Source organism: Lagopus muta, chromosome 2 (genome assembly GCF_023343835.1).
Source record: "Lagopus muta isolate bLagMut1 chromosome 2, bLagMut1 primary, whole genome shotgun sequence".
NCBI classification, from domain to species: domain Eukaryota; kingdom Metazoa; phylum Chordata; class Aves; order Galliformes; family Phasianidae; genus Lagopus; species Lagopus muta.
Genome location: NC_064434.1, coordinates 4789688 through 4806754, shown reverse-complemented (window position 1 = coordinate 4806754; position 17067 = coordinate 4789688). Strand labels below are relative to the sequence as shown.

General features: G+C 46.7%; 2 protein-coding genes across 7 annotated transcripts in view; one reads left to right on the top strand and one right to left on the bottom strand.

Moving 5' to 3' along the window:
* Positions 1-17067, top strand: part of HMBOX1 (homeobox containing 1) — a 728731-nt gene that overhangs the window by 130507 nt on the left and 581157 nt on the right. The window lies entirely within an intron of this gene.
* KIF13B (kinesin family member 13B) overlaps positions 338-17067 on the bottom strand; it is a 125535-nt gene continuing 108805 nt past the window's right edge. For all 6 annotated transcript variants that reach the window (XM_048937290.1, XM_048937292.1, XM_048937291.1 and 3 more), the window contains 3 exons: positions 10234-10296; positions 7699-8722; positions 338-4977 (listed from right to left, as the gene is read on the bottom strand). In XM_048937290.1, coding sequence (XP_048793247.1) covers positions 4682-4977; positions 7699-8722; positions 10234-10296 — 1383 coding nt within the window. In that variant the 3' untranslated portion in view covers positions 338-4681. The remainder of the gene's footprint in view (positions 4978-7698; positions 8723-10233; positions 10297-17067) is intronic.

Here is a 17067-nt window from a genome sequence, read left to right as displayed (position 1 = left end):
TGTGAAGATACCATTGGGAACCTGAGCAGGAAGGGAACTCTGCAATACATTGAGGAGTAGAGGGAAAAGAAAACTCACTGCTGTGACCAAGGGCAGGATGGGCACCAACAGCCCTGGTGCCTTTGGAAGGGCTCATGTCCAAAACCTCACAGAGGAGGGAGGCCAGGGGCCAGCGGTGCTGTGGTGCTGTGTGTATCTACGGGGAGATCCCTGCACAGCAAGAATAAGGCAAGAGACGTGTTTGAGATTATAGTGATGGATCTCAGCACCCTCAAACATCAGCACTCCCAATGTGATGCCCTGAACACATCTGAAAGTTTTGGTGCTGCTCACGAGATAACAAAGTGTAGACTTATGGGTTCTAAAGAAGAAGTTTATTTAGGTACTGCAGGCTGCATTGCATATATAACACAATATTACAATTTAGTATTGTACAGAAATAATTAAAAACTTTACAGCTCATTACAAAGTGTCTTTGGATTTTAGCTCATTTGAAGTACACCGATCAACACGTAATAATACCACAGTGTCAAGAGCCACTCTTTATATACAGACCCACTACATTTACAAAAAAAAAAATCAACAGAAAGATGAGCTGGGAGAGGCTCCCAGGACACAGCAGGTGTTAGTGGGGGTGGAAGAGGGAAACCCCTGGTGCCCTGTGGGTGAGAAATGCCAGGATGGCACAGAGCGAGAACCCAAAGCAGGGAGGGATGAAGGGGATGCAGGAGCAAGACACTTACTGCAACTCCAGCTCCAGGGTAGCGTAACTCATCTGCACCTTGGTGTAGCATCACTTCCTACAAGCTGTGCAGACGGGAGGTCAGGCTGAGCCCAGCGCGTTGCTGTGTTACTTGCTGACCCAGGGATAAGGCACTGCAAACACTGAACTTCTTGTGCAAAGAACTGCCAGTACCGGAGTAAGGACGATGTGTCAGGACAGGAAGGACACTCAGACAGCTCCCTTATGAGCAGGACTGTGTGATGCCAGGGCTCATTCTGGATGGGTTTTGATGAGCAGTGAGGCAGAACGAGGTGGGGTTCTCAGCTCGTAGCAGAGCAAAGTGATGCTGAGCCTGTGAGGCTGAGCAGCGGGGGAAGAGATGCGGGGCAAGCCTTCTTTCTTAAGGATGTGGGCAATATTCCCATGCAGGAATCATTTCTATCTTCCTCAAATAAAGTATGCTGACAAGCAAAGAGCCAAGGCCCTTCAACTGAGCAGGTATTATCTGGGACAAGATCAAATCACCAGGAGAGTCAGGAGCATCATACAGTACAAAGTCTTGACTTGGCTGGAGAGAACCCACAAAACACCCTTCCCACAGCACTGCCTGGGCTGCTTGCAGCAAATGCCACCGTGTGCCTAAATCCCACCACATCTCAGACCCACCCGCACGGCTCTGCTCTCAGACACCACATGAGCCCACAGAACTGAGCAAACACAGCAGATGAGAAACTCGAATCACGACCAATCACAGTTCCTGCATTAAAATATTCTTCCTCCCTGTATATAAAGTGCATGAAAAACGTTGGGAAATCTGCATAGCTATTAACACACCAGCCTCAGCTGCTGGGCTGTTCCAGTTAAGAGCACCTCCTCCTGTATGCTGAGGGTAGAGTTATTCTAATGCTAGCTATCAATTAAAAAAATAAAATCAAATTACTCTCATTGTGGTTTAAAAGGATGTTCTCTGGTTAGCTGGTGCTCTGAGCAGAGAGGTGAGCACTCACTGTGCCCAAACTTGGATCCAGCAGAAGGAGCGGGCGGCTGGGGAAGTTGGGGTGAGCAGGAGGGAGATGAAGTCCTCCAGGAGTGTCCTCGTGGCCCACGTGGATGCGCTTGGCTTTGTGGCACTCACCCACACAGCCTTTGGGGGCAGGTGGAAGCTGGGGAGGTTTCCTTCAAAAAGAAAGTACGAAGCAAAAGAGGAAAATCCTCCCTCCACAAAGGTCAACGTGGTGCTCTGAACAGAGCAGCTCTGCCCCCCTTTTCGCACACCAGTGTTTGCAGACACTCCAACCACAGCCATGTTTAAGACATTTGCTTCCAGGGCACCCGACCCTGGGGGAGGTAGCAGGTCAATGCTGTTTGTGCCCCTCTGAATCCATACAGCGCAGTGTGGTAACACAACCCAGGGCAGAGGCAGAGGAAAGCCACCCCTACCAGCTGGCTGCAGCCTCCCAGCACGTGTCCCAGACACTTGAATACAACCCTACAAAGCAAGAACTGCAATGCAAGTGCAGGCAGAGGAATTTACAGCGGGTGAAACCCACAGTGAGCCACTGCCCAGCTGCTTGGGCTGCAGCCTGTCACTCCTGCACCTTCGCTGCTTCCTATCAGCCCTGGAGATCTGCAGTCCTCAGCGGAGCAGAGGGGTGTGGGAGGACTCAGACACCTTCTTCCCTTCATATCCCCCTTTTGGGGGGACACCCAAACATCAACAGGCTGTGAAGGCAACCCTAACTCCTGTAATGAAATGCTGAGACTACAAAAACCCGTAGGCTGGGGCTGCTTCCATGGGCTACCTCTGTGTAGCACATCAGAGCAGAGTGCAATCAGAAAAACATCAGAAGTGGATTTCAGAAAGCAGACAAGGCAGCGAAAGAGGCGCCACATGAACCAGCGGGCGGCCTTCCATAGTGAGAGCCATCAGGCCCCGAAGCAAAATGCCATTTTGTTGCATGGATCATGTCTATAAAAGCCAGGAATTTGAGCATCTGAACTCCTGATTACTGAATTTCTCCCATCACCTTGGCTTCATGGACAGGAGCTTTATGCAAAGGAAAAGGAGGAAAAAACGTGTGCTAAAAACGTCTTTAAAAGCTGCTCTACACATTTGATATGAAGATTTCTTTACAAAAATCCAGGAAACACTGAAACTAACAAAAGCTGAGAGGAGATGCAAATCCCTGGCAGTACTACGCGTGCTGCACTGTAACCCATCCCACTTATTTCAGCTACAGATTAGTTTCTATTTTAATTTTATTCCTTCTGCATAAATGATATTAATTACAGTAAATCAGCATAATTATCTCCTTCACTAAGCATCTCTGTCTCCTCTGATGACAATGTATCTCTCCCTTGGACCTCTGAACCAGATGGCTAAGGCACTTTGATACCCACATGCAGCACGGACAGAGACTAGATACGTATTAAAGTGAAATCATTAATTCAGCATCCTAAATATTCCCCAAGTAGATAAAACCTTTATTGTTCAAGCTGTCCAATCCCCCCCGATTCCTTAAACAAGGTATAAACAGCTCAGAATATAAAAGCCTGTGGCCTTTCTTGATTTGTTAGAAAATGGCTGTACGTAGGTATGTGCACACATATATACAGGTATGTAATTTGGGCCACAGGGTGTTAAAAACTAGTAAGGTTCACCAAAAATAAAATCAAGTTTGATAAAAGCCAGGCCAACCCTCCACCTCTGGGAGGGGTTGGTTTGGGGAAGACTCTGTCATGGGTTTGTTTCCATGTCACTGGGTTGGGCTCCTCTTAGCACTGCTCTCCTCAGCACAACGCCGGGCGGCGGATGATTGTAAAGCGCAACCTTTGCTCAGTTCAACACAATAAATACAAATAAATACACTGGATTCCTCCTGTTACAAGAGCAGCAAGCCTCTGCTTTGAACAGCTGGGTGAAAACCAAAGGCTGGGTGAAGACCCAAAGGTTGGGCGAAGACACAAAGGTTGGGCGAAGACACAAAGGTTGAGTGAAGACCCAAAGGCTGGGTGAAAATCCAAAGGCTGGGTGAAAATCCAAAGGCTAGATGAAAACCCATAGGTTGGGTGAAAACCCAAAGGCTGGGCAAAGACCCAAAGGTTGGGCAGGATGCTCCACTGAGCAGCAGGCAGGACCCAACAAAAGGCTGGGGACATGGGAGCACTGCAGTGCCATCTCTGCCAAAATCCTCCTGACCCAAAAGACAGAGGAAATGGGACGTTCCTGTAGTGCTTGGGGCAGTGAGAGGAGCACAGCATGGTGAGAGCACACACTAAATGAATCTGAGATGGCAAATTCGTTTAACTCTCCTCCTCTGTAAAAAGAAGGGATCAAAAATATTACAGAGCAGGTCATGGGCCTGCTCTCATTCCCATCAGCAATAAATTTTGGGCTGATTTACACAGAAGGATAACAGAACAGAAACCAAACCAGGCACTGATGCTGGGCCACACAACCAGAGGGCTACTGTTTTTTTAAATGAAAGAGTTTTGAGGGGTTCCTCATTACCAGATATGTTCCCTTCTCTGCCCATCTGGGATCATTATCTTGCCCTTTCACCATGCATTATGCAATATAGCTCTCACAAAATTAGACAGAATTGATTCTTTTGGGGACCCGTGCTCAGAGAAGCACTGAGGTGTAGGCAGGGTTTTGTAGCCACTAGAAGTCATGCCATAATTTGAACAACTCTCATCTCCTCCTTCTCTGGGAGGTGGAGGAGAGCAGAGCTCACAGTCACCCTACACCTCAGCATTACAACATGTAACATGAAACTATGGCTGTAGACCCAGCACCATGGCAAGGCAAGGAATGAACATGCCAGTCACCCAAAGCAGAGAAAAAACCCTTCATTAGTGTTTGCCACAAACCACAAGTTCACAGGCCTGCTTTCAGCCAGCTGAAGCTAAAAGATGGGGGCCCACAGCCGCGGCGCTTTGCAGCAGGCCACTCTCTCAGCTCGCCCAGGATTTCCTGTTCTCTGCGTTTTTCTGGCTCTTCTCCATGCGAATTGTGGGTCCTGCTTCTGACTTGGCAGCCAGGGCTGTGAGTGAAGCCAGGCTGGATGCTGAAGCAGAGAAGTTGCCACTCCTCCTGTTCTCGCTGGATGCCGCTCCCTGCAACCTCACACCGGTGCTCCGTCGCCTCGCTGGTCCTGCGGCCTTTTTAACTCTGCCTGGTTTCACGAGCAATCCATAGCCTGGGTTGCACCTGAAGTACTGCTTTCCTCCAATGGAGCCATCGTTCTTCCCTTTGAAAAGAAACACAGATCATAGAATCATTAACATTGGAAAAGATCTCTAAGATCCCCAAGTCCAACCCCAGCCCACCGTGCCCGCTGCCCACATCCCTCACTGCCACATCCCCAAGGTTCTGCAACACCTCCAGGTTTGGTGACCCCACCACATCCCTGGGCAGCTGTGCCACTGCTGCACAAAATGGCTTTTGCTCTGTGCGTAGGGTGTGCTGCTACCCAGCACTCGAGGAAACTCACGCAGGGCCCCAGGGCACTTAGGAGGAAGTGTTTCCCCCAGAAGGTGGTGAGGCACTGGCACAGGTTGCCCAAGGAGGCTGTGGATGCCCCATCCCTGCAGGCATTCAAGGCCAGGCTGGATGTGGCTCTGGGCAGCCTGGTCTGCTGGTTGGCGACCTGCACACAGCAGGGGGTTGGAACTGGATGAGCACTGTGGGCCTTTGCAACCCAGGCCATTCTGTGATTCTCTGATTCTTTTATTGTCAGCAGCAGGGACAAGGATGGGGGTTTAAGTGAGCCAGGGATTTAACTGGGCTGATTCTGCCTCAGATGAAGGTTGAGTCACAGTTACAAAATGCTTAAAGACAAGTTGAAGGAATGAACTAACACGATGACTGAGAACAATACAATGCCAGAGGGCTATACTAATTATAGTTTTTGTCAGACTAAATAGATAGGGTTTTCCTTTGTTTTTAAGGTTAAAAACAATGCATAAATCTCCTGGCTGAGCTGCTCAGTAACAGCTCCGTGCAGAGCCATGCAGGCTATTACAGAAGTAGAGAAGTGTATGGATAAAGGAGCGACAACAGCAGCCTGGGCTGAAAGATAGTGCCATGCTGCAGGGAAGACTTTCGTTGAAAATAAAAGCTACTATGATGATGACAGACTTAGAAACTATTATACAGGAGGGCACTGGAAGCACTTTGTTCCTGCAGAACAAAATGCTGTATTCCCTCTTAATAGGTAAACAAGCAGGAAAGCAAGCACCATCAGTACAAAGCTTGTATGAGAGCAAACAAGAGCTCGTGATCAATGAACTCGACAGAGAAAGAAATCTTCAAGCTCTAGAGGAGCAGATAAGTGGGAGAAGCCTCCCTTGAGGAATGCATAAGATAAAAAACCCATCAGCTGGTTTTATATCCAAGTGGATAAAATCATAGGAAGCAGCCGCACTAGAACTGGCCTTGGTTCATCCCTGCCCATGGCAAGGCTTGGGACTGGATGGGCCTTAAGGTTCCTCCCAGTCCAAAGACACCAACTTGTGACTGTGTTTCCCAAGGGAAGCTACAGTCTGCTAGAAGACAACCGTGCTCCAACAAATCATGCTCCATCCCTGGAGGTGCCCAAGGCCAGGCTGGATGGGGCCCTGTGCAGCCTGAGCTGGTGGGTGGCAACCAGCCCAAGGCAGGTGTTAGGGCTGAGCGGGCTTTAAGGTCCTTTCCATGCCAAGCCATTCTATGTCTCTATGAAATCAGGGACCTAAATCTTTGTGGAAACAGAAGAATATCCAAAACCACCAGCAGCTGAGTCTTCAACACGACCAACATCTCTTAGCCACAAGACTCTTCCAAGGAAGGCTAAGCTGATGCTCACTGACTAGTCAGTGGACCAGACAGGGAGGGAATGTGACTTCAAAACTGCAGTGAGTCTATAAATACATATATTCTTAAAATAAAGCATGAGAAAGCAAAGAATTCAGAGAACAGCGCCTACAACTTTCAGAAGGATTGGAGCTACAGTTTGCTTTCTGGGATGGCAAATCCAGGCAGTTTTCTGTACCCAGCTGAAAGCACGCTGCCTAGTTTAGCTTTTATGAGCACACCACTCATGGGAAAGATAAGTGCTCATTTAAATGGGAGTCCTGGATCCTGGAGACACTTCTTATCTTGGGGAGCAGCTCCAATCTCAGAGAAGCATGCAGCAGAATGTGGGCAACTCCTTGAGACGTGCTGATTCACCAACCACAGCCTGCATTGCAGCCTTGGAATTTTGTAGCTTGGCTAAAAGAACTTAAATAAGGAGCTTTGAGTGCTCTTTATAAACCACTCTCTGACTGTGAAAGTCAATGTTATCTAATGGTCACTTCCTAGGAAACATTTCTTCTCCGTAAGAGTGGTGAGGCTGCCCAGGAGGTGGTGGAGTCACCGTCCTTGGAGGTGTTCAAGAAATGTTCAGATGTAGCTTTGAGGGCCATGGTTTGGTGGGCAATACTGGTGGTAGGTGGGTGGTTGGACTGGATGATCTTAGAGGTCTTTTCCAACCTTGGTGATTCTGTGATTCTATGATTCTCCTGAGTCTTCCACTGGCACATCCTGCCTGCTCTTGGATAACAGAGAAAACGAGTGCCATGAAAGCTGATGTGAACCTGTGAAGGGAAGGAACTGTGAAGCCTGGGGCTCCAGTAGAGAACAAATGCCAGCTACCACCTCCTTTCCTCTCACCTCCGTAGTTTTAAAGTGCTTCTGCTCAAGTCATTGCTTTTCTGCATCACGCTCCAATGCCACATGGAAGCAAATCTTCTCCAAGAATGGTACCCTAGTTTCTAAAAATTATTTGTTATATAAAGTCCGGGAAGCCTAAAAGTAAGAGTCAGGAAGGAATGACAAAAGAAACTGAACAAAAAATTTAACCACCTCTTTTTCCTGATTGCCAACATTACAACAAACACCGCAAACTCTGAAATGCTGCCTATGTTGCACTCAATCTAGAGCATCTTACCTGAAGGTAAATCCAGTTCAACACCAACCCACGTTCCCTCCTGGAAATCTGTGGGCCCAATGTATCTAACGATGCCTGTCTTGTTTGCACCAACAGTGACATATTCTCCCTCTTTCAGCCACTCGGGAATCTCATTGCCATCTTCAGAGTCAGAAACTACTTCCAGTTTTTCTTCTGCCATCTCTGACCCGTTATGGCTCAGGCCATGTGCTGCAGATGCGCTCTTTTCTCCTTCCTGCTGCTCCTCCTCTGCATTTAGTGAACACGAGGGATCAGTCCCCAACATGCTGGTGAAGGACTTGAGCTCTGAAGTCTTGACTTTCTGGATTTTGAAGGGGGAGGCGGCAACGCTGGGCTGGGACGATTGGTTGGGCTGAACCTGTGGTTTGGGAACCCCCAGTTCAGAAGCCCCAGAACTTGTTTCCTTTCTCCTGACAGCCTGTCCTGCTGACTCCATCAATTGTTTAGATGACTCCATCCTTGGAGCAGAGGTAGAAAGAAAGGTTTTTGCATCAGTGGCTACAGAGGCATCATTTGCCTGCTCACTGTGAGTCACAGGAGATGCAGAAGATTTTGACTTCAAAGCATCACTCCCATTCACTTCAGTGCTGTCTTTTGATCTTGTGTGAGCACCTGGAAGGCTGGGGGTGGGTAGACTCTCCCCCTTACTGTTGAGACAGCTTTCTAAAGGACTGTCTGAGTGTCCTGGCATGTCTGAAGATCCCTGAGCCACAGCAGGAGCTGGGAAGTCACTTAGGGCAGGCGTCTGTCCCCCTGGCTGAACCACAGCATCACTCCCTGCTGTGAGGGCTTCAGAGAGGGTGGCTGTTGATACACTGTGGGAAAAGTACCCGCTGGAGGCTTCGCTCAGAGGACTTGGAGGCCCTTCCTGGGAGTCCTGAGCCTGGGCATCTCCCGTGGGCTGCTGCAAAGGCATTTTGGGCATCTTTTCAGGATTCTTTTCCACCTCTGACATCCGTACCGCAGCTTCGAATGGTCGTTTCCCTGCTGCCTCTTGGTTCAGCTGAAACAGAAGAGGACAGTGACCATGGAACTCTGATATCCAAACTCTCTGGGTCTAAAGGGCAGATACAAGGTCTCTGAGAAGCACTAAGGCCTCCAGCATATCTACACCCCCACGTAGCCACAGGCTCCAGAAGACGAAGTTGATCTGAAGTCAGCTTTACAGATCTGGTAGGATTGTCAGCTCATTTCTTCCATTAATAAGAAAAGCATTGACTAAAAGAAATACGCTCCCCAATATTTACTGAAAAATTATTTATATTGCAGGAATGGTCATTTGCTGTTTGAATAGCAGGATTTATATGAAATGTGAAACAGTCATGATCTATAAGCCTCTCTCAGTTATTTGGCTTAACTCTCAGGACAGATAAATCACAGCTTTCCAGCTAAACTGTCATTTATGTTCCCGTTCCCAAATGCCATTCCCACCTCACTGTCACCAGCACCACACACTTCCAGGGTATGAAATTAACTGCACCTCATGAGATTAACAGCCCATTTTAGTGATGTATTTCTTGGCTGTAAAGTTTACTAAATCTGATAGATCAATATCTTGTGCCAGCTCATGTACTCTAAAAGATTAGGATGTCTCTAAATCTCTTTGGGAGGGAAGGAGGTGGCTGCTAATATGAAGAAGAAAAAGTGGTTGGAGGAAGGCAGACATGGACCTACCTGTTAACTCTCAAGTGCACATACTTGTTTACTGTTCAAAATGTTGTCTTCTTCCCATTTAATACTAAAGTGTCCCAAACAGCAGGACTTGCACCTTGTTCTGAAATATCTTTCTCACTGGGAACTTAAGTGGCATTCAGTGAAAGAGGGATTTGATTGAATTACAAGAGCTTCAGGAGCCAAAGCTATTGCTAAGTAAGATATAATACAGAAAAGTTGTTTGAAACATTGCAGTGGATTGAAAACACTTCTAGCTTTTGTGCGGAGCGGGTGCTGTAGATGTGAACTCTGGAATTCTGTTCTTTCTTTGGGCTTTCCCTTTTAAGCTGTGTTCAGATAACACACATTTTACTAAGACAATAAAAGCACAGTGGGAGAAAGCTGATTTGCTATTCACAAGACTGAAGTTCTGCTGAACTGTGGGAGATCTTAGGGTCTATTTTCTACCCTGCTTACAAGAGCCTTTTTTCACGCCGATATCATGAATTGGCTCGAAATGTAAAATCAAGAATTAAGCTCAGCACTCAGAATAACAGACTCGTTCTGTTTATAGAAAGCATCAGTGCAAAGCAATTTGTCTTTTAAAGCAGCAAAACAGCTAAATGTTAGCTACTTAACTGCAAATACAATCATATGATTAGCCAGGCTTTTAAGTACAGAAGCACAGCCAGCACCAGAGGGGAGACTTTAGCAAGACCTAAGAAAACACAGCAATGCATACTGCACTTAATTGTCTGACCATGAAGTGACAGCAAAAGTGCCACAGGCTTACGTGGCTTTTGCTGCCTCTGGTTTTCAGTGATGTGAATATAGAAACTTAACATGCTATGGTGTGCTTACCTGCTTTATCTTTGCAGCACTGGCATCGATACTGGCAGACTGAACCATAATCCGTGGGACAGCCTGTAGGAGTGAAAAGCAGGGCATCGTTCAATAAAGGGTTACACGTTGTCCAGCTGGTAAATACCAGAACTGACATCTGAAATTTTGGGATTATCATAAGGACCAAGCATTACTATCCTAACATGTTCTGCTGACATACTCTGAAGGGGCAGATGAGTGCATTAACCAAAGCAACAGAGGCATCCCTGAACTTCAGCACAAAAACAACTACAAGCACAAATTCACAGCACAGACATTTCTTACATGGAGCGGTAAAGGGCACAGCACTGAGCAACCAGATGGCAAAGAGGTCTGAGGTCACTCTGCTTGGTGCAATCCTCAGCTTCAGTCCCTCCCCACAACTTTCTCCTTCTCCAGTACCTCAATTTAGTTCAGATTTTAGCCATGCTTACTAATTTGCTAATGACAACGTATTGGTCCCGTGCCAGAAGGACTGCTTCTGTGCTCCCACCAAATTCTCTCTTTCACAACTGGGCTTTGACACGAAGGCTTTGACTACAAACGTTGCTCCCTATTCAGTGCTTGGTGCTTTTGCTTTTGAAAGGTTTGAAATAATCATTTGAAGGCATCTCCTGAGACCGCAGCAGCCAACTGTGACACAGGACCATAACTCTGTTACTTGACTCACTGCCATGCACTGCTGTCACAGGAGGGAATGGGACCACCCAGTCAATGGAGGACCTTGGGAGCGAGACACGGGAAGGTAAGAGAGGAGAAAAAGGCTGAAACAACTCTTGAGCAACATGCTGCAATTGTAGGTTCATGCTTAAGGGAAAGAACTCCTTAAGGGCAATTAGGGAGCAGTCTGCTTCTTTCCTTTTCTTCTTGTTCTCCTCTCTCTGAGGCACTTGAGAACTCCTTCTGCAGAAACACACAGGCAGTGCCCATCTCCAAGGCATACTTCCAGAATCCAATTTACAGAACTGAAACTTTCCAACTGAAGAGTGAGGTACTCTTCTCTTGCATCCTTTCTAAGCAAAGTGCAGTAGGAATACGACTAATCCTCCCCCAAAAAGAAAAACACATGGGGGACAAGAACAGCTATGCAGAGATTGCCAGGCATTAAACAAAACCACAGTTGTTCAAAGTAAAACTAAAAGACAAAAGACAGACAGAAAGAACCAACAGCTTCACAGTGGATCAAAATAACTTTTTTTTTTTTTGGTAGACACATTAAAGCTTCAGCTCAGTGAAAGGAAGCAGGAGGAGGGGGCTGCTCATCTTTAAACTTGCTAATTGGAAATATACACTGAAGGGGGCTCAGAGCACACTGCTTCTATGCGGGATGCATGGGGAACGAGCACTTTGTGACATGGGCAAGAAGCAGATGGCAACCAGAATCAAAGAAAGCAATGAAGCCCCAAAATAAACAAATTTAGGGCTCATCACCCAGTGGTGTCTGGGGTCAGAACTTGAGATTCCTCTGGCATAAATCATAGAATCATAAAGGTTGGAAAAGACCACTAAAATCACTTAGTCTGACTGCCAACCTATGGCCATCAGGCCCAAAGTAAAGTGGCAATCTTCTAAGACAAAAGCATGAACCTGAAAACTGTGACGTTGATTTGCACCTGGTCTCAGAAACAGAGCAGTGAGGTTCAGTAAGTACCCTGACGTGCCCAGAAGAACCAACTTGGACATGCAAGGATAACTTAACTGTCATAACAGACAAGTGTTTCACTTTACATAGACTAGAGAGGAGAGAGATTCACTTTCTTCTAAGAATACACTGCATGTTTTAGTTGTAACAGAGGCTTATAAGCGTGTTAAAGCAGCTGGAGTACTTGGCAGAACACTTATGCTCTCCTCTTTAGCTGTCTTTGAAGCACGGTTGGCCCATCTTGGAAAGCAGCACAAAGCCAAGCTGTTAAATATCACCTTCTAATTACAAGAAATCATTAGGCATAAGGCATTAGGGCTAATCCCTGGGCAGGCACTTCCACAGCACTTCAAATCTTTTGCAGAGGGACATGTGAACCTCAGCCATGAGCCAGGGCCCTTGAGTTCAGATAATCCCTGTTAAATACCTCTGCAGCCCAACACACCACACACTGTTTTCTGGCACCTCAGAAAGGTTGTGTAAAGAAAAATCACTGTCCTTGTTGCTTCTACACTGCTGTGTGTCATCTGGTACAGAAAGGGAATGATACAGAAGGGGAATTTGGAGTCTCAGACATGGAGCTGTTGGAGTGCATCCAGAGGAGAGCCACAAAAATGATCCCAGGGATCATTTTTGAAGGATCTCCTGCAAGGACAGTCTGAGAGAGCTGGAGCTGTGCAGCATGGAGAAGAGAAGGCTGCGAGGTGACCTGAGAGTGGCCTGTCCATGTCTAAAGGGGAGCTGTAAGAGAGGAGACAGTCTTTATCAGGATATGTTGGTGGGACAAGAGGACAGGGGGAATAGTTTCAGACTAGAAGAGGTGAAGATTTAGACTGGATATAAGGAAGAAGTTTTTTACAGTCAGGGTGGTGAGGCACTGGCACAGGTTGCCCAGAGGTGGCTGTTGCCCCATCCCTGCAGACAGCCAAGGTCAGGCTGGATGGGCTGTGAGCACTGATGGAGCTGTGGGTGTCCCTGCTCAGTGCAGGGAGTGGGACAGATGGACTTCAAGGGTCCTGTGATTCTATAATGAGCACCAAGAACCGCAGCCAGCTCTGAGCTCTCATGCTGGTACCACAAAAGAAAATCCCTTCCTCTGCCCCATTTTGCCCCAGTATATATGTTCCACCTCCAGGAAATGCATCATTATGAGAGACTCAGAATTGGAATAAGAAGAAGCAGTTAACGATAATTCTCAGTGCCTTTGATTTCCTTTCCTCCCTGGAAAACAAACAAACAGAGGAAAGTGTTGTTCTTTGTGGTTGGGTTTGTTTGTTTTTTTATCTCTCAAACACCTTCAGTCTTGCAACATGTAAATCCACGCAATCTAAAAAGTAAATACACCCGTTACACTTTAATCATTCCTCATCAATTGCTAAGATGATGCTCTCCTCCTGAAAGGATGACAAATCTCCAAACTCCTATGTTAACTTTGCCAAGCAATGTTTAGAAAAACATGGAGAAAAAAGCAATTATGAGAAGTGGCACTTGCCCAAGTTTGGTGCTGACAAGAAACAGATGGGCAGAAACACCCTCACGAGGGGAGCAAAGGTACTAAAACAGATCTTTGCTAGGAAATGTAGTGAAGTTACTCGGGGGGGATATTCCAAACAGCGCGTCTGACTATCTGTGAAGGCATTTACTGGATGCAAAATATTTCTGAACCGAGAGCCAAATTTTGTCATAAAACGTGTGCAGATATTGACTGTGAAAGCAGACACATTTAGGCAAAGGCAAAACATGACCCTTTTACTGCGATAATTCTTGGCACAGTTCCTTCCACCAAGCTGACAAAACATGGAGTACGAGAGGACATGAAAGCAATACACTTTAAAGCATCTTTGAACCTCCATGGAATTAAATTTGTCTTTTTCCTGGGAGCTGCTACTTTGTACTGCGAGTTTAGAAGGATTTCTCAGTGTGTTTGCACAATAATTTCTGGTCAGATTGGAGGCCAAAGTGAACGTGCTTTGGGGTAACGAAAAGCCACATAATTATCAGCGATGAGAGAAGTTTGATGACACCAAGCTATGTGGGGTGGCTGATGCACCAGACGGATGGGATACCATCCAGAGGGACACAGACAGGCTGAGCAGTGGGCCCAGGTGAACTTCATGAGGTTCAACAAATCCAAATGCAAGGTTTGCACCTAGGTTCATACAACCCTCACTGCCAATATAAGTTGGGAGACGAAATAGCTTCTAGCTCAAAGAGAGGAGATTTAGGTTAGATACAAGGAAAAAACCTTTTACAGTGAGGATGGTGAGGCACTGGCACAGGTTGCCCAGAGATGTGATTCCAGGGTGCCACATCCCTGGAATCTTTCAAGGCCAGGCTGGATCAGGTCCTGGCCAACCTGATTTACCAGTGCGTGTCCCTGTTCATTGCAGGGGAGTTGGACGAGATGACCTCTAAAGGACCCTTCCAGCACTAAGGATTCTACGATCCTATGAAATCTAGAGACCAGTGTGGTATGTTGGTGAGGTCGAAAAGCAAACTTGTATCTCATTTCACTTACAGAAGCATTAAAATTTAACTTCTTTACAGTGAGGTGACGGAGCACTGGCACAGGCTGCCCAGGGAGGTGGTGGAGTCTCCTTCTCTGGAGATGTTCAAGACCTGCCTGGATGCCGACCTGTGCGACCTGCTGTAGGGAACCTGCTTTGGCAGGGGGTTGGACTCGATGATCTCTGGAGGTCCCTTCCAACCCCTACAATTCTGTGTGATTCTGTGAGAATTAACCCTAAATTGACTTTTTCATCCCATGTAGTACATACATATAATGCAACTTCTTCAAAGGACTCAGAAAAATACATTTTGTCTTTCACTCTCATGAAACGTTTTGTAAAAGGATTCTGATGACAGTGGCTGATGGATTCAGTGCAGAGCCCTTTACCTTGATTTTACCAGTTGAAAATTGTTCATTGTTAATAAGCAATATGCAGTAAGCAGTGGACATGTGCATCCAAAAATTACCCTCCGAGCTCCAGAAATCATAGAGTCACAGAATTGTAGGGTTTGGAAGGGATCTTTAGAGATCATCGAATCAAACCCTTCTGCTAAAGTAGATTCCTACAGTAAGTTCCATAGGAAGGCACTCAGAAGGGTCTTGAATCACCTGCGGAGAAGGAGACACCACGTCTTGAATCACCTGCGGAGAAGGAGACACCACAACTTCTCTGGGCAGCCTATGTCAGTGCTCTGTCACTCTCACAAAACAGAAATTATTTGTGTTAATACAGAACTTCCAGTGTTCCAGTTTCTGCCCATTGCCCCATGTTCTATTGCTGCACACCACTGAAAAGAGCCTGCTCCCAGCGACTTGACTCTATCCTACAGATACCTATAAACAGTTATGATATCCTCTCTCAGCCTTCTCTTCCCCAGACAGATGAGTCCCAGGTCTCTCACCTTTCCTTGTACAGGAGATGCTCCACGCTCCTCACCGTCTTTGAAACTCACTGCTGAACTCTTTCTAGGAGATCCCTGTCTTTTGAACTGGGGAGCCCAGAACTGGACACAGCAGTCCAATATGGCCTCACCAGTACAGAGTAGAAGGGGAGGATCACCTTCCCAACCTGCTGGCCAAGCTCTTTTTAATGCACCCCAGGATCCCGTTGGCCTTCTTGGCCATAAGGGCACACACTGCTGGCTCATGGCCAATCTGTTGTCCACCAGCACACCCAAGTCCTTCTCTGCAAAGTGCCTTTCTGAAGGTCATCCTCCAAACTGTACTGATGCACGTGGTTATTCCTCTCCAGGCACAAGAGTCTACGCATGCTCTTTTTAAACCTCATCAGGCTCCTCCCTGCTCAACTCTCCAGTCTGTGCAGGTCTTGTTGAATGACAGCACAGCCTTCAGGTGTGTCAGCCAATCCTCCCAGCTTTGTACCATCAACAAACTTGCTGAAAGTAGACTCTATCATCTTATTGTCCAGGTCATTGATGAAGACATTGAACAAGACCAGATGTAGTATTGACCCCTGGGATCATCGCTAACTACGGGCCTCCAACCAGACTCTGAGCTGCTTACCACAACCCTCCAAGCTCTGCCAGTCAGCTAGTTCTCAATCCACTTGTCTATCCACACTTTCTTACAAGGATGTTGTGGGAGACAGTGTGGAAATCCTTGCTGAAGTCAAGATACACAACATCCATTGCTCTCCCTCTATCTACCCAGCTGGTGAAGACAACAGAGAAGCCAGCAGGTTGGTCAAGCATGATTTCCCCTCGGTGAAACAAACGTTTTTCCATGTTGACTACTCCTGATGACCTCCTCTTCCCATGGCTTGGAGACGGCACCCAGAACAAGTTGTTCCATCACCTTTCCAGGGATGGAAGTAAGGCTGACTGGCCTGTAATTTCCCGGATCGTCCTCCTTGCCTTTCTTGAAGACTGGTATGACCTTGGCTATCCTTCAGTCTTCAGGTACCTCTCCCATTCTCCAAGACCAGCCAAGGTTATAACTGAGGCAGTCTTATAAGGGTATTATCAGAAAAGTCCACTGCTGCTGTCTCTGCCTTACCATCTGCAGACTGAGCTCAAGGACTGTCAGTCTGACAGTAGTACATTCTCATCACCATTTACAAACAGCTACTGGAAATTTCTCCAGCAGGGCATGACAGTTGCTTCATTAAATGTGGATTTAATTCAGTTTTGAGCAGACAGGATAAAATACTTTCAAAAGGCACACAGCAATTCAGTAAGAATTCTGAACAAAGTCAACAAAGCGGAGAGTGGTGAGGTGCTGGAACAGCTGCCCAGAGAGGCTGTGGATGCCCCGTCCATCCCTGGAGATGTTCAAGGCCAGGCTGGATGCAGCCTGGCCTGGCATTAAATTGGGAGGTTGGTGGCCCTGCATGTGGCAGGGGGGATTGGAGATTCGTGATCCTTGGGGTCCCTTCCAGCTCAAGCCATTCTTTGATTCTGTGATAAAGATCCACCCAGGCCCAATGTTCCTATTTACTCCCTATTTTAAAATCATTTTAAAGTCATCAGTCATTCCAATACAAAATCTGCAATCCTCAAGAAAATCCAAAACTCAGAAGTTGTATTTGTCAGTTTGTTTGTTTGTTATTTTTCCTAAAGAAACTATATTTGAATATCAACCCAAACTAAAACCTTTTTATTTCACCTTCCTAACATGGAACATATTAGCCTGTAATAATACT